At 33.3% G+C, this 24,575-nt stretch overlaps 1 protein-coding gene across 1 annotated transcript in view; it reads right to left on the bottom strand.

The window, feature by feature from the left end:
• Cadm2 (cell adhesion molecule 2) overlaps positions 1-19,236 on the bottom strand; it is a 241,785-nt gene extending 222,549 nt beyond the window's left edge. Inside the window, exons 1-2 of the mRNA XM_010602876.3 lie at positions 19,173-19,236; positions 12,125-12,274 (exon numbers count right to left, since the gene is read on the bottom strand). Of these exons, the coding sequence (XP_010601178.1) occupies positions 12,125-12,274; positions 19,173-19,227 (205 nt within the window). The 5' untranslated portion in view covers positions 19,228-19,236. The remainder of the gene's footprint in view (positions 1-12,124; positions 12,275-19,172) is intronic.
• Positions 19,237-24,575: the final 5,339 nt, after the last annotated feature.

Raw genomic sequence — 24,575 nt, 5'->3', positions numbered from 1 at the left:
CTCTCATTAATAGCCTTTCAGTAGATGATATTTCCATTGAAAGTCTCTGATAGCTGAACCTGCATTTGCTGCCCTTACTAATCATCTCCCTGGGAAAGAGTACAAAGCTTTCTTGTTTGGAAATACAAAATTCTAAGGGTGAACAAAAAGAAGAAGACATAATTGTAAAACAGACCTCATCTAAGAAACTTCCTACGTGTGAAGAAACATATAAGAAGAGAACCACGTCTACACTGATTTATTTTCTGGATATTTATGATAAGATAGGTAAACATCAAAAGTAAAAGAAATAAAAAGCAAAGTGCTTGCAACTTCTAAACTGCAGGATAAAGCTAAGGCAAAGTCTAGTTATATCATTGTTTTTAAGAAGTATTCTGCACAATAAATGTTACTATAAACAGAAAGCTCTTCTATACACATGAAAAAAAAAAGAAAGAAAAGAAAAATAATTTTTGAATTAATGACTCACATACTTTTTTTCCCTAACCTCTCTAATCTATTGTCCTGGGGCTCAGTCCTTAAACTATTTTTCTCTGGGTTTTCTTGGTAAAGAATCTAACATATATCTGCACTATTTTTAAGATCTTCAATTTAAATTAATTCTAGGTTCCAGACTCACATACAAACTTTCTAGGATAGAGTTTCCCCCTGTATCTTTACTATACTCAAATATTACAAGGCCAAATCCAAATCTGACACTAATCAGTCCCAGTCTCCATCCCTTTAATATTTTTAGCTTCTTTTTATTACTCCAAATATTCAAATAAGTAGCTACAAAATCATGTATGATTCCTCTTTCACTTCCCAATCCTACTTTTCTGCTATGATCCAGGACAAATTAGTCTACTAACTCAGTAGACTTTCTTTACTTTTATCCACAGAATTCAATCTACTCATCATCTTCACTGATCCTTATCGGAACCAACTTAAGGTTTGGCTGGATTACTGCAATAGTTGTATAACTGCTATCCCTGTTTTTTAATCCTCTTACTTCTTTATAATTTATTTTCCCCATGCTAGTCTAAGTGATACTGTTAAAAATGCTGATAAGATCACCTCACTCTTTGGCTTAACATCCTCCAGTGCTTTCTTGTCTTAAAGAGAGGAAAAAGCCAAGAGTTTTCAATGGCTGACAAATCCCCATCTCCTCACTCTGCTCACTCATTTTTATGGGACTTGACTCCTCTGCTCATCCACCCTGCGGGGCCATACTGGCCGAGTTCTCCTTCCTGTAGCCTTCATATTGCTCCATTTCAGGTAGCTCCTCTGCTTGGCTCACTCTCCTCACAAATAAATCCACACGTAGTTCTTTAATCTCTTACTGATCTTTATGTTAATGTCAGCTTCTTAATGAGACTTTCTATCATGTATATTTCACTTTCCATTTTCTATCACCCTTTCTTTTCTTTTAGAGAAATGTACTTTCTTTATTTTTGATAACTAACATCCTTTTCTTTTTTTATTGAGTTTATTGGTACTTTTTAGGTATACAGTACAGTTACATTCATCATTCGGATCTTGTACCTTTACAGGACAGGGCTTGGTTCTCATTTTTTCCCCTTGTCCCTGCCCTCGCTTCACCCCCTCCTCCCCTCGCCATTTACAAACACTTTATTTCCATTTTCTCATATTTTTTTCTTTTCCCTTGTTCCCTTTCCCCTACCCTTCCCACTTTCCCTACACCTTTTGCCCTTTTCTTCTATTTCACATTGTCAATTATCTCATTAGGTTCTTATGTACTATTATAGTTTCTCACACCAGAGAAACTATTTGGTATTTACACGTGTGACTTATTTATTTCACATAGGAGTATATCCTCAATATGTATCCATTTTCCTATGAATGAATCCAATTTCTCATTCTTTATGGCTGAGTAGCATTCCATTTTATAGAAAAACCACATCTTTATCCAGTTTCCTACTGATGGGCAAATGGGCTGTTTCCAAGTTTTAGTTATTACAAACTGTGCCGCTATAAACATGGGTGTGCATATATCACTGTGTCTATCACCGTTTCTTGAACTTTGTTCAATCATATAATTTATCACTCTCAGACATACCATTTAATTACCTATTCATTTTGCTTATACTTAGTTTGTTTCCATTTGAATTGCAGTTACATGAAGGCAGATATTTTGCCCATTTTGGCTTCTGCCCAGAACAACTCGAAAAATCAGTCATTTCAATAATTCCTCCTGAATACATTAATAATTCTTGTTATATATTACATCAGAATGAAAAGGTATAGTGAATTAATATGTCCAGAATTTTCATGAGAATCTGTCATCCTAGAATCTTTAGAAACTCAGAATTATGATTAAATCAAGCTCTGACGTAAATATAAGGTAGGTTACTTTGAGGTTTTTTTTTTTTTTTTTTTTTTTTACTCTGTTTTTCTGTATGGATGATTGACCCTGGGCCTTGTCATGCTAAGCGAGGGCTCCATCACCGAACTACATTTCCGGCCTGGAATCATATGGCAATGATATGGCTCTTCGGGTGCTGCTGGTTTGAAAAGTGGGAATTAATTTTTTGTCACCTAATCACACCACAGAAGCCCAAGCTATCTCTTGCTTTCCATGTTCTTTGGCTGAATTTTCATAGCTCTCTTTCTGATTCAGGCCATCATCATGTCATATTTCTGCTACTATTTTACCTTCCTTTTCCCTTTCTGTCTCTATAGCTTCCCCTCTGATAGCAGCTGAAATATTAATTTTTTCTTTGAATCCTCTAATTTTGAAGTTATACATTTCATTGTTAAACTGCTAAGCATCAATCTAAGGCTATTTGTAGACAACACTGTGTAACATAAGGAAAATCTCCCAGAGTAAAGAAACAGAGGACCGGTAACAGAATATTTAGATATAATACACAAACTACAAACTAATCAATACATAGGAGGCACAGAAATCAACTAAAACGGCTGCCAGTGCCAGATATGAGTACTATTTCCCCTGTGCCTCTCCTACCTTTTTCCCGGGGTCTCAGTGGTTTTCCAAGTAGGAGAGCCTCTCTATAGATAGGTATTTCTCACTCCAAGAGCCCAAATGAAAAAGGAAAGACCTGCCTTTTCCACCTAAAATCTCTGCCCTCGGGTATGGCCTTTCTTCTAAAGCCTTTAAGGTTATAATTCAGATACCAAATTAGAAATTTCGGTTTCATTTTCACTTTCTGGTTAGTTACACCACGAACTGTAATGCTAAACATTGTCATTTCGTATTGGTTTTTTATGTTTCATTAATTAAAAATCCAATTTCAAGTATGTGACAGCCAAAGTTAATTTTCACTTTAAGAAGATTAAGCAATTCCCAGAGAGGTGATTGGATAAGGGGGGCAGGGTACCCGTTGGACTAAGCCCTGGCACTGATGTTTATAGTGAAATGAGCTGTTAGAAAGATCGGTTAGAGGGAGCCAGTCACTGGAGGTGTGCCTTTGGGTGGAGTACTTCTGGATGGTATTCTTTCTCCGTGCTCTGCTTCTCTGCCACCATGAGGTGAGCAGCTTGCTCCACCACACACTCAAAGATAGCTGACTATGGACTAAAGTTTCTGAAGCTATGAGCCAAATGAGCCATTTTCTCCTTTAACGTATGCGTTCTGGGCATTTGGTCCTAACAGTGTGAAAGCTGACTAATACAAAGTATTTATCCATAACCTAGCCACATCTACATTAAAGAAAGATCACATATATGTGATCTCAATGTACTGTTAGGTAGAAATTACTTAAGATCTTCAGTAACAGCTTTAGGATTTGTTTTACTTTTAATTTTGTGTTATGTTGTAGCATAAGATTTTCAAAATCTTAAACTAAACTTCAAGGAGAATTCAGCCAATGCACCTGGACCGAGAAGGTGGCCACATACAACTATTGGCAAGAAGGCTTGTGAGCTGGAACCAAAATTGATTTATAGAAGTGATCAACTCAATTCAAGATCACATCCAAGTTCATGGTGCAACTGGGATTGAAGGGCAACATCCCTAACTACCATGTTTATAACCGTCAAACAGTCAACTCATCAATAATGTTTGGAAAATTCATGAAGTAGATTTTAAGTTAAAAGAAGCAAATATATGGCTAGTAATCAATCATTATCTTCATAGAAGAGCATCATAAATTTGGACTGCCAAATCGGTTGATTCAATCTTACTGTGTGAGATTTTCCTTAATAAAAAGATGGAGTGTATTTGATGAAAAGGCTTTTAAAGTTCAAATGCAAGATTTTATGTCTAGATTTGTACTTCTGTTATTCCTTGTAAACAACTGACATTCTTTCTAAAACATAAAAGTGGTTAACATGGACCACTTGGTGCAATCCCTCAACTTTCCCCCGCCTGCTTTCCATTTGTTCTGTAGTCCACTTACTAGCCTCAAAATAAATATGCGTAAAACCAAGAGACTTCATTCTGACAAACACCCACATTTTAGTACTAAAATAACACTACCTCCTACATTTCACCAGAGCTGCAAAATGCTTGTTTACTGCTGATTCTAAGGATCACTCACAGAAGCCTGCTGGGACTCAAAAAACAAGTTGGGAAAGGTAGAGAACTTATACTAATTTTTAGCTTTTTATTCTCATAAAATATAAAAATAAATTAAGGTAGTTATTCTGAAAAAGATATTGTAAAATTGTATTGCTTTGTATGAAAAATGAAGAAATGCCTTCTGAATAGACTAAGTGAAGGAAAACAGTATTTATAAATATAAGAAATGTCTCAAACAATGAAAGAAAATCAAGAGAATAAATAGAAAACCTCATTATATTCATTAACATTTCAACCTCAATAAATTCATAATTTAATAGCTAATTAGTATCATCTTTAATGAGTGACTTTACATTTTTTCTTTGTTTTTGTTTACATTTGTGTAATTTAACTCATATTTCAAATATGACTTGTTAAAAAGCTCTGTGAGTTTAAAAAGCTCCTTTATTTAAAAGGGTTTCCAAGTAATAAAAAAACAGTTTTCATTCATTTTTACTTTATTTTAATTTATTTCCATAAACAATTTTTTCTAAGATTGAACAATTTTTTCTGCATTGATTTGACATACTGAACCTATTAAATAGGGCCATCACTGAATAGAGAAGATGACATTCTGGCTGCTGCCTCAGTCAGTGGCCACAAAGACTTGGTTATAACTAGGAGGTATCTCGTACAAGCTGAATACATCCATATCTCGCTTAAAATTTTAAAACTAGATCAGAGAAATTCAAATTTTCTAAGATTTTGAGGAAAAAGAAAACTTTGTTAGAGTAATAAGTTTTTGTCTATTTCAACCTAACCAAAAATATTGCCATAGGTGGGAGAATCAGTCTCTTAGGCATACATAGTTAAGAAAAAACACAACTGGACAAAAACTCTAAAAGTTAAGGAGTAAAATTGTAATGTCTTGTCAAAAGTTAAGAAAATTATACCTTATATACTAGTATTTTTTGATAATATTGAGGTTTTTCTAATATGTACTAAAGAGCTATAATGATAATGCTGTTTTAAAACTTATTTTTGTTAGATTATCTTTGATTCCCAGGATATCTGTGCTGATCCCAACAAAAGGACTATTCAAAATAGAAAAAGTGTGAGTGGGTCACTGGAAAATCAAGTTCTTATGCACGATAATGTTGTTCTTAACATTTATGAATGGCACATAACTCACAATTGTTAATAAATAAATGATCTTCATCAAAAATATTTTCAGTCATTCATATTTTCAAGTCAAATTATTTTTTCTGGGCTCACAAAGGGTTCATTTATTAATTATATGGTCAGTATACATTTTCTACAATGAAGTTTGTTATGTAGCCAAAAGAATTATAGTATTTCCCTAAAAATATTCCTGATGCAATACTTTTTCCTACTCTATTTGTGCTGCACTATGCTATAAATGATTTATAACATTCTGCTACTTTGGGGTAAAATTTATGTTTCATTATTTTAAAATTCCTGATGCCAGCAAAATTCCTAGGACATAGCTATATTTGATAAATATTTATCAAAATGAACTGAAATTATAATTTGGAAATGTTTCATTTATCAAAGATGCTTAGATATTTACAGATTAAGAACACTTGCTGAATGTGCCTTTGGAACAACTAATTTGCAAAACGGAGCATCTGAAATACAGCAAAGACGGTGAAGAATTTACCTAGAAATTGTTCATTATTTGCATTTGTTTCTTTGAAAATACATAACCTAATGGTAGTGACTACCTAGTCTGACTCTAGCCAGTTCATCATCTCACTTTTAGTTCCTAACTATCAAAACAGATAAACTCCAGGGTGTTTAATGTCGTTGCAATAGTTGTTGGCCGTATGCGGGTCTGTATGCCTTACTAATGGACAAATGTACTTACAAAAAATGTGCCCTAAAGTTCATATGATTAGAAGATAAATAGATTTAATTTTATTGTGACAAGCTTTCTTTTAAGTAGCTTTGCTTGATATTGAATGGAGTCAAAAATTAGAGAGCTATAATCACTGCAAACAACTTAGTACAGTGCTTATCAGCATTTGTTGAATGAATAAAGCTATTACCAGAAAATAGAAACAAATTTTTCAGTGTTGTAGAAATAGTTTTTCTTTCTTGCCTTTTAGCAAAAATTCTGTTAGTTAAAAACAATGTGCAATGAGCAAGAGGGTTTAATTCAAGAATTAGGCCAGTTTTTACACAGATACTTCCACTTTATTTGTAGAAAATTTCACTTCTCTTTGTAAATAAAAACATTAAAAAATATATTGTAAAAATGACAGTATAAAAGAAACCTCATTTTTCTAAAGGATATCAAACATGGGAGATTTCTCTTATATAAACAGTTCAAAAATTAAAATTTTCTGAAAACATCCACACATGCATATGTGGTTAGGAATGTCAAAATTCCAAACCTTAATATTGATATAACTTAACTTATCACATGGTAAATTGATAACAAATAAATTTAAAGCACATAAGCATCTTTTCATATTTTCTGAAATTGCTGGCCTCAAATAATCTGAGTACAAAGAAGAAAATGTAGCAACTATAAAGCTCAAAACTAAACGTTTCATATTTAATGAAAATACTGGCATCATTATTAGCAAAAGTGGAAGTAAATTCTTCAAGAATCCTACGCAAACTTCAATATACACATTGCACTTGAGGAATATAGCATTGAAACAAAATAATTTGTGTGAGAACAAATAATACATTATTGAAACTTATTTATCCTGTTAAGAAATTTTGCAATTGAAGATACTTGTGAAGACAGAATGATACAGGGTTTTCAATGGAATTTATCCTAACCAAAACTGGGACGGGGAGAAATACTTGTTTATGTGCCATATGTTGTATGCTTTATTTTCTGTTTATCATTTCCGTTCTGTGTTTTTTGCTTGGGGAGACTGACACACTCAGGATCCCTTGACCTACAGCTTCCATTTGTGGTCAACCTATGCAAGTTATGGACAAGAAAACAGACTCTGAGAAGGGGAAAAGCCAATTTTCATATTTCTGCATATTACTCCCTTCCCAGATAGCCACAACTCCTATCCACTACTGCATCTCACCATCACAAGGGTTGGATGTTAATTCATGGAAGCAGTATCAGCATAGGTAGTACCCCTAATTATACCTTTATCTTTGTAAATAGCCTGTCCATTCTTCTTGAATCATTGTTTATTAATGTGAACCTGATTCATGCTCTCCCTCTCCCTCCCTCCCTCTCCCTCTCTCTCTCCTCTTTCTCTTCCTTTACTATATATATTATGAATTTTGTAACATGTCTGAAATTATAGTGGTGTGCTAGGATTGAAATTTGAGATGAGATGTGTTGAGCTGAATCACAGAAAGATAATTTTGAAATGCTACCCTAAAAGTAGTTGCAGTCCCAGAAGAAAATAATAATAATAATAATAATAATAATAATAATAATAATAATAAAGGCAATCAAATTATTTCCTTTTTTAAATAGCAAAGCATGTGATAAAGACTTGTAAAAGGAAGCCTCAGGTCTCATCATTTTTCTTTCAGATATGATTCAAGAGAGTAAAGCATGTATATCTCAGTTTCTCCATACATAAAGCGGAAAGGACTTCCATTCAAATTTTCATTGAATTTTACTTTGCTTAAATTTAAATATCTACCATGGCTACTGAGTGTTAAGCCCCAGTCTAGAATATTTCTATCTTCATGGACTGTTCTCTTAAGCAGAGCTGCTATGCTGTAATCTTCAGTCTTGCTCTATGTATATCTTCAACAACTGGAAAGAAACTGGTGTTCCTTAACAAAGAGGCAGCTGTCAAAGATCAATCACATAGGTTGCTGCAGTTATACTTAAAGTAGCCTGGCCCTCAGAGGCTTTCATTCTCAGATATTCCTGGGAAAACCTAAGTAAAGCCTGTACCTGGATGCAAAGCCCTTTTCCATTAGTCATTAGTGGAATGTTTCTAGACAAATTTCTTTGAGACCTTAATATCAATTTTCCATATATCAATGGGAAAAGGTGCTGATCACATTAAATTGCTAAAAGTAGCAGAAGTCTGAATTTCATGTGTTCTTCTTAATTTTAACTGAGTAATAAATATAGCAACATAAGTTTCATTTTAGCCAATACCCCAAGTGACACCTAGCATTCCCTGTAAAAATATTCCTAGATATTTACATATAACCTCTCTGATTCTTAAAGGTTTTCAGTTTAATTCTCCTCTATCTAAACATCAACTGCTCAGTATAATATTTTTTTCAGCTAATAATTCCAAATAAGCAAGGTTTTTCCCAACTCACATATTACCAGTGGGCCAACATCCTGAGTTCTTGGCTTAGCCTCACAATAGGACCTTTGTAAAACTATGCTACTCAGAATGTCTCTTCCAGTTTATGGAGGCAGGAACAGTGGCAATGAGCTGTGCCTGTTCTGTCCTGCGGAGCATCTTGCGCTCCCTTCCTTAATGCCTTCCTTACTAGCTCGCTTCCTTCCTTTCCCCTTCTCATTAAGCTAAGTCAGTTCAGAAATTCAGACACAGGTGCAGAGAAGTGTTGTCAGTACTGACTTACATAACTTTAAATGTGTAAAACTCAGCTGCATTTCAAAATCATGTGAGATACAATTAAAACATTCCAATGCTGCGTATGCCTGGACTAACTGGAAAACTCCTTGGTTAACTGCATTGTGTAACTAGGGCTAAAAGTCACTAGCAACAAAATCTCAGACAGAAATATGTGTTGAGCTAAAGATAGAGCCTTTAACTGTAGCAGCCACCTGTAAGGGCTTGCATAATTAGGAACAGAAAACTTGTTCTTTTTCTCTCTTGCTCTTATGCAGTTGTCAACAGCATGAAAGACTTGGTTATCTCTATTTCTCTAACTCAGGCTTAGCTTGTGCAATTAGGCTCTGGCGTTAGTTGGTTTGCTTATTTACTCAAAAGGTTTGAAGTGGGCCAAACAGATACACTTAGACAAAAGATGAAATGGGAAAAAATTGTGATCTGGAGTCTTTAAAACTGCTTTCACTTCTCATGCTCTTGCATCTGATGAACATACTGACCAGAGATCTGTTACACTGAGGTGTCACTTAGGTGTGCGGGGAAATAGATTTGTGAGTTTGCCTTTCATGGAAGGGCTTCTTTACTCAGTTCTTGTCATTCTTTTACTAAAACTGATGATGAGTACCACAATAAAGTAAGAAAATGACCAATACCAAAGCCAAGAACCTGCTGTAAACCACACACTTAACAGGCTTTGGGGGAACATACCTCTAAGCTACTTTTGACAAACAGAATTAAGCGAATACTTCAAGAGTTAATGTTATCAGATATATTGGGTATTTTATGGCAGCATGAAGACACAAAATTACATTGCTTGCTATCATAAATATAGCATGAGTTTTTTCCCCATAGCTATTCCTCAGAAATAAGGGTTTTGCCTTATTTCCAAGTCTTTGCAAAGATTGTACTAGAAGTAGTTCTGTTTTCTACAGGAGAGATTCATTATTCTGAAATACTCAAAATCAATTGTAGTTTTAGGTGTTTTGTACAGGATATCTTATAGAATCACTAAAAAAAGGAAGCAAAGGCATTTAGTATAGATTTTGTGTTTGTGCCTCAGGACTTGACCTCACCATTGTATATGTCACTGTAAACATGACTGTCAAAGATCACCTAAAAAGGTAAAACACGAATTGTTTAACAGTGGAGAATGTACCTGTGTGCTGGCACATGCCTGTAATCTCAGGGTTCTGGGAGGCTGAGGCAAGTTTGAGCCCAACCTGAGCAATTCAGCAACATAAGGTGCTCTTGTTTTAAAATAAAAAATAATAAAAATAAGGAGTTAATGATGTAGCTCAGAGAAGAGGCCCTGGTTTCAATGTCCAGAACAACACACTAAAGAAGTGGAGATGTTTTTTATGTATTTGTAGGATAGGTGAACAACAACAAAAAATTCTAATTCATAAAAAATTCATAATGGTTGCTTGGAACATTTTAATGACATAATTAATTCTTTCCAAAAATGCTACCAAGTAAATTGTTTCATTTAATGCAATGGTAGAAAAAGCAATTTTGAAAAATTAATGTTTTGTGTATTATACTAAATTTGCATATATAACCAAATTCATAAATTAACTAGTATAAATATGTACTGTAGAACAACACAGCTACCTGGAGTTGACTGCAGATAAAAAAATATATCAGAAAGTGTAATTATCAGCAAAAGGAAACACTGTTTACAGGGCTTGGTTTTGGCCATGATTTCATGTGTTCAGTGAGTGTCTTGTATCTCTCATGTGCCAGAGTGCACTGCTCTACTGAGATGTTTGGTGAAAAGTCAGTTCAGATCTTGTGAAATTGTTTTTAGAAGAGATTAATATTAAAGTTAATAGTCTGAATAAACAACTCTAATTTGGTGGGCCTCATTCCATCACCTGAAGGCCTTAGAGAGAGAGCAAGGGCCCCGAGAAAGAGGTATTTCCACCTGCATAGTGCTTGTGTCTGGAGCTGTAACATAAACTCTTCCCTGACTCTCCAGCTGGCCAGCCTGCCCTGCAGATTTTAAACCTGCTGGTTTCCGTACCCAACTCAGCAGTGTCTTAAAATAAAAATTAATCAATTTATTTGTCTCTATCAATGATTTAGGTAGATAATCCTTCATTATATATTTAATATTTAAAATAAACTATAGGATTCATTTTATTTCTAGACAACAATAAAAAGGGAAAGATATACCACTACATAAAATATAGAGAATTCATATTTTGGTGAGTAGTAACAGTTCTTAGTCTTTATTTGGACACATTTTAATACTTTAAATTTATTTTGAATTATTTTACTGTTATCTACAGAAATTTATAAGAAACATAAATATTATGAAAATACTAAATAACATATAAGAAACTACTTATAGCTGGTATAATTTAAATTTACTTTAAAAAACCTCCATAGTTGCATTATAGTGCATTGGTTTTACTTTTTCAGTACAGCAATGGAGGAGGATTTAGAAATTTAAAGTACATTGCTAATTGTTCATTTCAAATACACATAGTGAATTTCCTTACTCTTCTAAAAGGATTCAGCTCAAGTCTATTTAATCTTTTTGTATTTAATTTGAAGCACAAACTAATTAATGAAGTATGACAATTTTACGTTAATACATTTTCATACATGATTTCAGTTTATTGAGGAACATGGACATACATAACTTCACTCTAGAAATCCCTTCTACAATTTTTATTTTCAGATCCAATTGATGAGAATAAAATCATTAAACATTCCCAAAATATATACCATATTCCAAATATGTAAAATTAAGTGTCGTGAAAATGACATTCTAGAATCATGAGGGAGAAAAATATTAAACCTATTTTCAAAATAGTGAGAGGAATAGATGTATCTAATATCTCAAAAACGATTGTTAAGTGAAGGCATAAAAGTATTTTAAAAACAAAATTAGAACCGCTTATTTTATTAAAAAGTTGACATAGGTTATCTTTAGTGTTTATGACTTGCAAAACAAAGTATTTTAATACTTAAAGTATTTAAATACAAGCAGAAGCAGTTTGGTAATCAAAAGGAATAATATGAATCAACTTAGAAAAATAAATTCATTATAATTAGGATATTTTAGAATACGATTAAAACATTTAAAAGAAAATGTATTCACCTTTCTTGTCATCAAAATACAGAGTCTGTTGAGCTGGATTTGACCACTGGAGGGAGGTGTTATCATTTTGATCAACCCTGCAGGTCAAAATTGCAGTTCCGCCTTCTACAACCGTTACATTCTGTGTTAGTGGAAACTGCCCTTGGCTGCCTAAAAGGAGATTAAAGAGAATGTTGATTAAATAAATGCTTTAAAATGATTAACTTCTCAAGATCTACAGTGAACTTCACTTCTCATTCAAAACGAAGTTTAACCAACAAAACTATGTATTTCAAAAGAGAAAAATAATTGAAAATATTTAATCATAGGACACCACCACTGATAGTATCAAGACTCCTTTTTATTTTTTTACAATTTCCAGAAAACTTTCATTTCCTCATTGGCACACATGAAGATTTGCATTCAAAGAGTAACATGATAATCATTAATTTCCCTTGGCCTTGTATTAATTAGTTACTGCTAGATTGTGTCATTGCTGAAGATAAAGCATGAAATATTTTGGATGATCAAAGTTTCTAAAGGAAGATAGAAAACATAAAAAAATAATTTTCTTGTATTTCTTATATTTTTAATAAAGCCTATAAAATATGAGTGCTATAATTTTAGTTTCAGTTTCTGTTAAGTGCTTCTTATAAAATGTAGATATATGTAGCATATGATTATTCTTTTAAAAAGTGTTTGTCCTGTAAAATATTTATCAAAATATTATGGAAACGAGGCATGGTGAGATGCACTTGTAATTGTAGTAACTCAAAATGTTGAAGTAGGAGTTGGTGGTCAGCCTGAGTGTGCTAAAAAAAAAAAAAAAAAAAGAGGACAAGAAAATTATAGTGATTCCTCTAATCCAGGAGATAAAAGTAATATTTTTCATTTTTCTCTTGCCTGCTTTTCTCCTGTGAATATATATTCTTTTATAATCAAGGTAATGCCTACTTTTAAAATGGACCTTGACTTGGTATTATTATATAAAATAAGTTTTCCATTTTCTTTTTTTAAATTGAGTTTATTGGTACAATCTAGCTCTACAATACAGTTACATTCATTACTGGGATCCTGCACCTTCACATGACAGGTCTTGGTTCTCATTTTTTTCCCCATGTCCCTGCCCTCCCTTCACCCCCCTCCTCCCAAGGCAAGGAAATAAGGGAAAAGAAAAAATACGAGAAAATGAAAAAATGGAAATAGTTTTCCATCTTCTTAAGAATTTCACTAATTTGTAAGTAAATCTTATACTAAATTTACTTAATAAGTGCACTTCTAATAGTTAAAACAAAATTTATGCTCACTGAAAAATAATATATATCTTACATTAACAAGATGATCTGGCAATAAACTGGCAGGCTTGGAGACAATGAGCAACATGGGTAAAAATGACCTTCTAGAGCCAGGTTAAAACACTATTATGTGAGTGGGGTAGTTCATTAAGTGAAAGATAATTTACATATGCAAGAAACATTATGATGACTTAATCACACCCAGGAAATATATTTCCCTTTTCTTCTTTAGTCTTGTAATGATTCTATCATTACTACAAGCACCACTTGAGATTGTACTGGAGCTACTGGCATAAAGAATTTTATTCACCAAAAGCTGTTGATTGGCAGCACAAGAGACAGAAGAACCTGAAGGGAAAACTTTCTTTCCAGACTTAAATGACACAAGCACAGAGGTTCATGACCACAATATGTAATTAAGCCTATGGAGTGTAAAAATCTGATACCAGGAAGTTTGTCTTTTCAGTGACAACCTTTTAGAATTACTGTGGTAACTCCCCAGAATAGTTCTCTGTAAATTTTAGGGTGGAGTTTTAAAATTAAATTAGATGTTGGTGGAACAAATTCTTTTGTAATTCACTGGAAAGTTAACTGAGCCAGGGTGGGATGTATTTTGCCTTCAGCTTGGAGATGACCACTAGCAGGGAAACATAGAGAACTATCAATCTTGTGAAGAAAGATTGGTAAGGCAAGAAAAACACCTCAGATAAAATAGGAGCTGAGACAAAAAGGAATAATTACCACAGATTAGCCGCTCATAAATAATGAAACTCAGAATGGTTTTAAGACAGTTTTCCCAGGTTCTGCGGTACAGATGTAATGCACAAATGGAGCAGTCTGGGGGAAGATTCTTCAAGTAAAAAATACAATAAAACCACTTATAAGTATGCACAGTTCAGCCCAGATAACATTTTGACTACCAACTGGTGCATAAATAATAGTGTATGCTTCTTTAAAGAAGTGGAAGAAGACCAATGATGCCTGCAACAATTTCATTCACTACATTTGCAAAAAAAATAATTGCCAAAACATCCCCATAAGAAAATATTATCCTTCTCATTTCATAGATGGGCAAACTGACACTGGGAGGTTAAGTGACTTTTCCCATGGTAAAAGAAAGTCAGTGAACCCTTAGGACTTGGTTCTGAAAATTCAACATTTTTATTCTTATCTTTCCAACAAAGGCTTCTGGTCATAATAGCTATATTACTGTTTGTTTGAATATGAATTAGAGAACAATAAAATGATCATTTTAACAATTAAATATAATTTGAAAAAAATCAAGTAAGAGTGAAGATGTCAATATTAACTGCCCTTAAATCCCCAATGCTATAGAGAACTTAAATTCGATAATGATTTCAGTCCTTCCTACTGACCCATTGAAGGGGGAAAAAAAAAAATGTTTGGTAGAGGTTTCCCTATGTCAGGTCCTTATATATACCAGCAAACCCACACATTGTCTTTCCAAGTAAAAGATTAGGATCGCATGTTCTCCATCCTCTTCCCCTGTGCATTTTGACTTTAAAGTAGTATGATTTCAGTTCCCTGGGACTTGCAGCCTAAAATCCCTGCAGCCAAGTAATGTAGCATTTCCCAATAGAAAATTCATATGGAGAGTCTACTAATCCTAAATACCCTTAGGATATGTGCCTTCCAAAATCTATAAAAAAAAAGTGTATACTGTAGGCAAAGTTCTTCTCAGAGGTCTGAATTTTCTTTTACTTCAAGTTATAACCTGGAGAGAAAAGCAAGTTTCCTGCAACTTTTATCTTTATCCCTGGCTTTAGGTCTAGTTGTTATTCAATCTCAAGAGTCTTCCCAAGAAAATGGTTAATATTTCTATCTACAGAATCTAATTTATCATACAATAAAGAATTCATTTTCAGTGGATTTGTTAGAGATATTTTTTGGAACTTACTATAAACTTTGTCTTGTATGAAAATTTAAAGGATGGATAGAAGAAGAGATAAATAATTGTTAAGGAGCGGCAAAATAATCAGAAACTTGAAGAGAGATTGAGATGTCAAAGCAGGAGCTGGTTTGGTGTGATACAGTGTTGATCTCTTTATTTTAATCTGCAAAGATTTCTAAGACACATTGCTTGTAATGACATTTATAATAAAATAATCCAGGCTGTGGCTCAGATCACTAGAATTCTACATGTAAGAAGAATCTTTCTTACCAAAAAAGAACATGATGAAATTTGTACAACTTTCACTCTGGGATTTTAAAGCTGGCTACATTTCCTGATGACCTATATTAATCATTTTCCTCCCGCCCTCCTTATGTTTATTTCTCATCTTACTTGTATCAATATCTGGCTCTTTTAGTTGATTCTAAGTCAATTAAGAATATGACAGCAAGCTTTTGATGCTTGAATCGGCTACATTGCTTAATGTACTATAGATTGGAGATTTCTCTATATATTCACTGACCAATGCAAATAAATTTTATTACAGCAGTGGCTGGCTGGCATTTGTAGAGAAATTTGTGACAGCAGAGTAACCAAAGTAACTCAGACTTGCTATGTGTGAGAGTGTGTGTGCGTGTGTGTGTGTGTGTGTGTGAGAGAGAGAGAGAGAGAGAGAGAGAGAGAGAGAGAGAGCGCGGACTGAGAGAGAGAGAGAGAGAGAGAGAGAGAGAGAGAGAGAGAGAGATCAAATTGTAGAGATGAAATAGACACTAAGTTTTTCATGGAAGAAAAGATTAAATCATGAAGGCCATAAAGGTATACTAATATAATGCCATGAAATATTTTTAAAACTCTATTGAACCATGTAAGGAATATATTTAAGAAGGCAGAACACATAGTGATTGAGAACAGATATCTATAACACCATTTTAGCTCTAAAATCAACAGGACTACAAATCTGATCAAATTTTTGTATCAGAGAGAAGAAAAGCATACAGTAACATTTCTTGAATAATGAGTAAAAGCCCTATCTATGTGTGTACCAGTAAATGAACTTTTATAAATCTGAAGGTATTTGACCTCTTATAGAAACATTCATTTAAATAGTCCCTTTCCTGTTTTAATTCATCTCTCAGCCATCATAAGCCAGCTGAAAACATACAGAAAATGCAGCTAACATTATTCCACTATTCACAATATGCCAAGCAGCCAGGCAGCATTCTAGATATATTTCTTGTATCAATAATTAAACTGGCAATGAAAACTTGTCATAGAAAACTAGCCCTACCTTGAAGACTAGGTAGTTGATACACATAGATTTTAAATTGTAAGGCCACAGTCATATAGTTAGAAAGTAGTCAAATTTTGAGCTTTTATACTTTTTTCAGACCTTACCTGCTTAACCACAGAGTGACTATAAATATGAACTGCATTTAATTTTCATTTCATATTTCATCACTGTGATAAAAGGGAAAAAGTTTGTAGTCACGCATTTCAAGATGCACTTAAATATTTGCATGCATATTTAAAGAGCGATTTTAAATTTGAAATTCAAGATCATGATCTGCTAGAGCTGGCTCATTCTACCTCCTGAGAGTCCACTTCATCCAACTCTCTCCACTTAGTGATCAGTAACATACATTGGTAGCTTGAAATTGACCACGGAGGAAGTATTTTCACCATGGAAATTGGCAAATACCACAGGTCAATAATTTTTCTCATAGAGTAAGTTGTTAAATATTTACAGCACACCACTGAAAGTCATCACTGATGTATTCTGTTAGGTCTTCTATATGCATTTCTAACATTTTTCCTTTCCCTGAAACACTATTCTTCCAATAAAAATTCCTCAAAGTAACTCCTATTTTTCCTCTCCTCTGTAGACACTGATTTGAGCTGTTTTTCTTAAGGCTAAGTTTATTTCTCTCAAAAGCAGAAATAGCTAAAAACTTGCATTTGCTATACAGAAATAATTTGTTAGAACCATTAAGAACCACCAGTTCTTTAATGAAGAGCAATAATTCAGTATCCTGAAAAGATAAACTCTCCTGGTTGTCTTTAAATAGTACACTGAGCAGCTGCCATTATTTCTTCAATGTTTTATCTGTCAAATAATTAAGCAGAGAATAGTTAAAAACATCCCTTGTCTACATTAGGAAATACTAAGTTCTTGTGAACTGAGTCTTGTAGTCTGTTAATTTCCATTAGTTAAGAATTGTCCCTTCCTCACTAGTTTCATGCATACTTCTACTGTCTGTCAAGAATCCAGCATATAGCCTCATACGACCTAAATGAACCAATTCTAAAGCTAAGGCCACCCTAATGTTGGCAAGAGGCTGTGATTTACAATTAGAATAAAGCAGGAATAAGCAAAGAGGTGAGGAGAGATCTTTGAAACCAATAGTATTGTTGGAAGACAGCAAATCAGTAAAATTGCGTGTCTTAACAGTGTCCCAAAGCCAGGCTTTGCTTCCACAAGCAGCATCACTCAAGCTTTGTTATCTTTTGAATGGATGACGAGTGAAGCCAATGGTTTTCTCCATCTCTCTTGCCTGAGCTTAAGGCGAATTGAGGGCCACAGAATGGCCCAGTGCACACTGCACACGAGTGCATCTTCTCTAAGAGCAATAATCACCTGAGCTGTATCTAGACAGACGGACAGGGGCTGTGGCTTTGCACAGCTGATAGCAAGTCAGACATAGTAATTTTTCAGGATAAGTAATCACATTTTGTGGGCTATTTAACAGGGTTGTGGACCTCTCATTATACTTTTCTTTCTGAAAATGAGCAAAATTTTGCAATGCAAGAACCATATTTAAAAGCAATGGAGGAGAACAAATAAAAACAATTTGTGGAAAAAAATTGAAGATACTGTTTTTCATTAAATACATATAAAAAACGTCTCATGACATAAACAGTGTCACATATTTAACCCTTCATCTGGGGATATATTTATACTTCCTGAATGCTAATCTTTTTATTTTCTAAACTAACAGGAGTACTGCACTTTGGATCAAATAGCATTGCTAATATTCTGGTTTGTTTTTAAATATTGTTTTGTTCTCTCAAGAAGTTCATTTAAAAAAATTGCTGTCATATTAAGGTTCTCATGTTTTTTTTGTGAAAAACAAAGATACCAAATGGATAGATAGATACAAAATATGTGAATCTTTCTTAAATAAAAACACAACAAGGAGTGAGTGAAATCAGTAACACATTTTTTTAAGTATAAAGCTAGTTGGCTATATTTTAGGGTTTTCTCAAGTATTCTCAGCTGTTCATTCTATTTCTGCATTTTCTCCTCTCTCCATCTTTTTTTTTTCTCTCTCTTTCCTCTGTTCTGTCAGCTTGGGATATTTTTACAAAGAACTTGCATCTTTGAAAGTTCAAGATCATTTTTGTTGCTTAAATTACAGTCTAAAAATATATCTAAATGCACACACAACATGCTATTACTTCCACTAAATTACTGAAGGCTTTCTAAACAAATAACCTTCTAATGTGAAAGTTGTGGTGCAGTAGTTGTATAGACTGAAACACATCTTGCATACTAAAGCCTATTGGATTGAAAAGTACAACTGTCATTAATTTAGTTTTACAATTCTCCAGAGAATGGCCATCACTTGAGGAAGGAAATTGGAAGAAAAATTAAGACTGATAACTAAAAACAAAATGTTTCTACTTTTGAAATGTCCCTGTTCTTTCCTATACATAGATTTTGTTAGAAAATGTTTCCCCTGTCAGTACCTTCTAGTTTCGAACGCTACTTAAAAAACTATCCTCGGCTACCACATATAATTTTATTTGTCTTTGATTCTCCTTCCTCTTTTCTGGATTCAGCCTGCCTTTCAGAGTACAACACCTGGTATCCACCTTCTGTGCCACCCTTCTGCCCAGCTACTGTGGAGTGTGGCCATCAGACTCCTGCTGCTTGCCAGTTTCCATAGAGACAGGAATCACTTTGGAGACCTGTGTTCCATTGCAACCGCCAGACCAAAGCAAGAAAGACAAAGCTGGCTGGTAGTGGGTCTTGCAAGGCCAGGAAAGGTTGGAAGGGCTTTCTCCTTCTGATATCAGAGCATAACCGTGCCAAATTGGCAGCTTTTAGCAGTGACAGTCCTGTAGACCAGATCCTGGTGTTCACTAGGGCCATTGTGAACAACCCATTCTGTTACCAATGCTGGGAGCAGAAGCTCTTGTGTATCCAAAGCTTGGCCCCAGTCCTCTGTTGGCTTTTTATCCATGACAAAAGGCTTTTTCGGATTTACAGTGGCTCCCACAGCTCCTGACCCAGAGAATCATAATTCTCCTGCAGAAATTCCACCTCTCTTTCTTTTTTCCAGTTCGAAAATAGTTTTTCCAGGTCATTCTGAGCAGAGTAAACCTATGGAATGGCCATTAGATTTTTTTTTTTCCCAGTTCACCTACACAGTGACTGAATTTGTGATCCAGTTAACCACATAACATTATATCAAAACTACCATTTGCTATTCTCTGAGAGAATTTATAAGTAGGGTTAGTTTTTGATTATCTGGATCAGTGCTGGCCCTGGAGAAATGTGAATTGTAGGTACAACACCAACGACTTTCCTTACGTTTCAAAATGTTTTTGAGTAATCATAACCCTTCTGTATTATAATATTCTCACCACAGATATACTTTCTATGTTAAGTAAATTTCTCTAATTTCTACCATCAGTTTTTTTTTACTCAGCTATATTTGTTTTTTGTCATTTACAATATGTTAATTTTCAAGTAACACTTATAAAACACTAGGAAACATTGCTTTATGATGATTTTATGCGCTTATCTAGTAGTTTCATTCCTCTCCCATGTTTGAAAACATTATCTGATTTTTTAAGAAATCTTCATTTTTTTCTCTGTTTTCTAAGCTTATTTTTCTGCTTATTATTCTGCCAAAATGCTAAATAAACAATCTGCTTGTATATTGTAGACTTAGTGATTGAAAATAAATAAAAAGCAATCTAGCTTAACAAGCAAACTGAACTTTTGATATAAGACATTATATAAGACATTTCATATGACATTAAAATATACTGTTTTCATTTATCTGCCTCTATTCACTTCTTTCCCTAAAATGATTTGAGCTTTCTGAAATATTCAAGCCATAGTTTATTTAACAAACTTTTGACTTCTCAAAGAAAGAATAAGGTTGATGAATTGCTCACATTAATATTCCCTAGGCTACTTTGCTTCCTATCAAATATATATTTATTGTAATGTGGAAGAATCCAAAGCAATGGAAAGAATTTAGAAATAAAATGAAAATGACGTGTCTCTAAAAGAAATATAAGAGAATAAGTGTTGTAAAAATATTAGTATTACTTCAAAGAGCCTTATACTATCATGCATGCATAAAGACATTTTATCTTTCTAGAATATTGCTTTCAGGGTGAATGTGCAAGACCTAGAACTGAAGAGCTATCCTTAACGGATGGATATTTGAGAGTCAGCCTTCTGAGTAAATAAATGTATGACCACAATCACAGTCTGGTTCGCAGAGAAGCTCAATCATGTAACTAAATTCTAAATTGAGATATCAACCTGAAGGAAACATTCTGGAAAGGAACACACAGATGGTAGGACTCTTGTGGAGACAGGGTGAGGGATATAGTGTTGAACATACAGTAATCAGTTATCTGGAGAAAAAGTTGACTGGGACATAACTGTTTAAAATTGAAGTTTTCTGGGAAAATATTTCATCTGAGTCTTACTATGGTGAAAATGACATACATATGTTTCCTATCTAGTAAATCCTAGCTTTGTATACTAAAGAACATAAAATATAATAAAGTCAATAATTTCAAAATATTAATCTCATTGAAAATTAAAACTCCTAATAACACTTCTAGGAGCAAATTAAATAGTATAAAAACAAAGTGAGTTTCATTAATATCCTGGTTTTAAGTAGGCATTTGTTTAGAACATACAAATTATAAAGTATGAATAGTAAAATAAGATAAAAATTATCAAGAAAAAATAATCTACAGCTTCAGACTTTATGCTGGCTTTCCCTAATTATATATGAACACAACTTACACAAATTCAGACCTACTGCTTCCTGATTTAGTCTTGCTACTGGATAATTTAATGTTGGATGCATATTTTGGAATCATCCTTATTTTAGATTGTGTCACATGTATATATATTTTGCAAACAAAATAATGTTGACTATTATTTGTTTGTTTGTTTTCTCATTGAGTTTATTGGTACATTTTAGGTATACAGTACAGTTACATTCATCATTGGGATCTTGTACCTTTACATGACAAGTCTTGGTTCTCATTTTTTCCCCTTACTCCTGCCCTCTCTTCACCCCCTTCTCCCTTTCCTATTTACAAAAACTTTCTATCCATTTTTTAATTTTCTCATTTTTTATTTTCCCTATTATTTGAATTGCTTCAATTTTAATATTCTTTTGCTTTATTATTCTCTGTAGAAATTGAAATGATTACACTGGTGCATGAAATCTAGTTATTCATGTAAAAAAGCTAAGTAGATGCCTGTTTTTATTTTGCCACTTTAAATTATAGACTATGATATATGGTGAAATTATATCTATATCTATATATATGTATATATATAATCTATAGATATAGTCTAAAATAATTTCAAATGGGCATTTTATGAATGCTTTCAGGTAATATAAAGGGTCTGACTATAAATATAATCTATTTTGTATTTCTAATGATTTTTTGGCAAAATTCAATGACATCATTCAAAGAATATATGATTAATAATAAGAATCTTTTTCTTATGGTTAACTGTGGAAGATTTACAAGTAATTATCTTTTTTTTGTTTTATTGTTTGTTTTTTTTTTTTGTACCAGGGATTAAACCCAGGCCCCTGCACTTGAAGGTAAGTTGCAGAAACACTGAGCCAAATCCCCAGCCCTGGAAGTAATTCTTGCCCTCTCAGAACTTAGAGCTGAAGAAGATCTAGTACTCAGCCATAAAACAGGATAATTTGAGACATTTGTATGAAAATGGATGGATCTTGAGATCACAATGCTAAGTGAAATAAATCAGGCAAAGCTTTAATATCACAATTTCTTTTATGTGAGAAATCCAAAGTGTGAATAATCTAAGAAGCAAAATTAAAGATAGTTAATAGGAAACAGGGACGCAAACTTTTGTAGATGGGAAAAGGATCTAGAGATAGAGGAGGGAGAGAGAAAAGTAAATGAGAAGTAAACAGAATTAAAATGAATTATGCATATTTATCAACACCCTATGATGAATGTATCACAAATATGTACTGATAAAAAATTTGGAAACGAACAAGAAGACAAAAAGGCCAGAATAAGATGGTAGTGAAATTTCAACTGAAATCTGAACAAGAAAAAGCCCACTATCTCAATGTAGTTATAAGAAAAAGATGGTGAATCTCCAAAGTGTGCCCCAAAATGTAAATTAGCTACTATAGAAATCCTTAGAATGAAGCAGGAAAAAGGTTGAAAGCAGTGTAAAAGATCCCAATAATGAATGTAACTGTACTGTATACCTAAAATGTACCAATAAACTCTGAGGAAAAATTGTGCCCCAAAATGTAAATTAGCTACTATAGAAATCCTTAGAATGAAGCAGGAAAAAGGTTGAAAGCAGTGTAAAAGATCCCAATAATGAATGTAACTGTACTGTATACCTAAAATGTACCAATAAACTCAATGAGGAAAAAAATGAAGTTTCATTAATCAAGAAAAAAAAGAAGTGTTAAAAAAATAGTGTGAAAAGCACCAATGTAAGTCCCAAGAGGGGATAAAAAAGAAGATCAAATTCAGATCATAAAGAACTCTAATGTTTTAACAAGGAGTTTACACTTATTTAACATTGGTTTTTGCTGCAGTATTTATGCAATGGGAAGCTATTAAAAGAAGTGGCATTGCTCAAAATACATTATCAGTAAATACTGATTTTTTTTTCTTTAATGAATTGTTATCCCCAGATAAAAGATACTTATTCTTGGGCATGAATAGTTATAAAAATTGTGTTTAAAATCAAATCCTTTGTTGACAAAATAGAGAATAATCCATTAAATCTTAGGATGATTTATTTGTAAAGGGAAGAAATCACTTGAGCTTTAAATTTTACAATACAAATTACTTCAGTAAATGGAGCTTCATCTTTTATTGAGTTGAGTTTATTGAGAAATGAGATTGTCAGGTACAGGTTCACTCTTTGATAGATAAATTATCCCTTATTTTCACTTCAAAGTATAATTATCTTGATAAGTCCCTTGTTATTAATAAAGGTGAAATTTCATATTGTTATTTGTTTTTAAAGCTGAACCAGTTATTTAGGAGAAAGACAAATATTTCTGCCAAACTACCTATGAATGTGAAGATTGTGTTTACACTTGATCTTAGCCAAAAGGCTGAGAATCGATAATATTGTTTAAAACTTTATTCTTTCAAAGATACATTTTTCTGAATGGATAACAACACCATGGTCTTAAATAAATACTATCTCCAAAAGATTACACAAAGGACATAACAAAAAAGTTAGTGTTGTCCCTCCATAAGAATGGATAGTGTAAATTTCTTTAGTAAAACTTCTCCTTTGAAATATGATAATAAGTGCTTTCTGAAAACAGATTTTTATCCACAAGGTAGCCATTAGTGTGTGAACCTAAGATATGTGTAAAGTCCTTGCTAGTACAAGCTGAAACAATCACTTTTCATTCTTGGCTAAGTCTAAGACATTATCTTAGACAAAGTTAGCACATGGTTTTGAACACATAAACATTATGTCCAAATGGTATCACCTTAATTATTTAAGTGCAGATCAATGTGAAATAACAACTGAATCCGCTTGGAATATCCCCAAAGGAACAAGCTCCCTTTTGAAAAATAATGTAATAACACAGTGGTTAATAGGATGTGTTTTTCACTGTTTGATCATTTCAGAATGCACAAAGATTTCATTAATGTTGATTTCACCCATCTTGTCCATGTTTACGTGCTTTGATGTTCAAGCTCTTTGTAGTGCCACATTAGATCTAGGGGAACATTACCCTGTGAGAGCAAGTGTGAACTGCTGTGCGAAAATACTAAAAAGAAACTTGATACTTTGTATAGATTTGTACAGATAAATCAGCTCAAAGAATCGTAATTCTGATAAGACAAAAAAGGAATTAATACTATCTTCTCACATCCTCTTTATCTTTTACTGCCTGTTTAATTTATTAACTAGAAAATTAAAATAAATTGCCATGTTTGTAATGGGATTTATAGAAATAAACATCAA

The sequence above is a fragment of the Fukomys damarensis genome, unplaced genomic scaffold (assembly GCF_012274545.1).
Source record: "Fukomys damarensis isolate Sample0158 unplaced genomic scaffold, DMR_v1.0_HiC HiC_scaffold_24, whole genome shotgun sequence".
Classification (NCBI taxonomy): domain Eukaryota; kingdom Metazoa; phylum Chordata; class Mammalia; order Rodentia; family Bathyergidae; genus Fukomys; species Fukomys damarensis.
The sequence above is the reverse complement of the archived record's forward strand: the minus strand, read 5'-3'. Positions and strand labels throughout refer to the sequence as shown.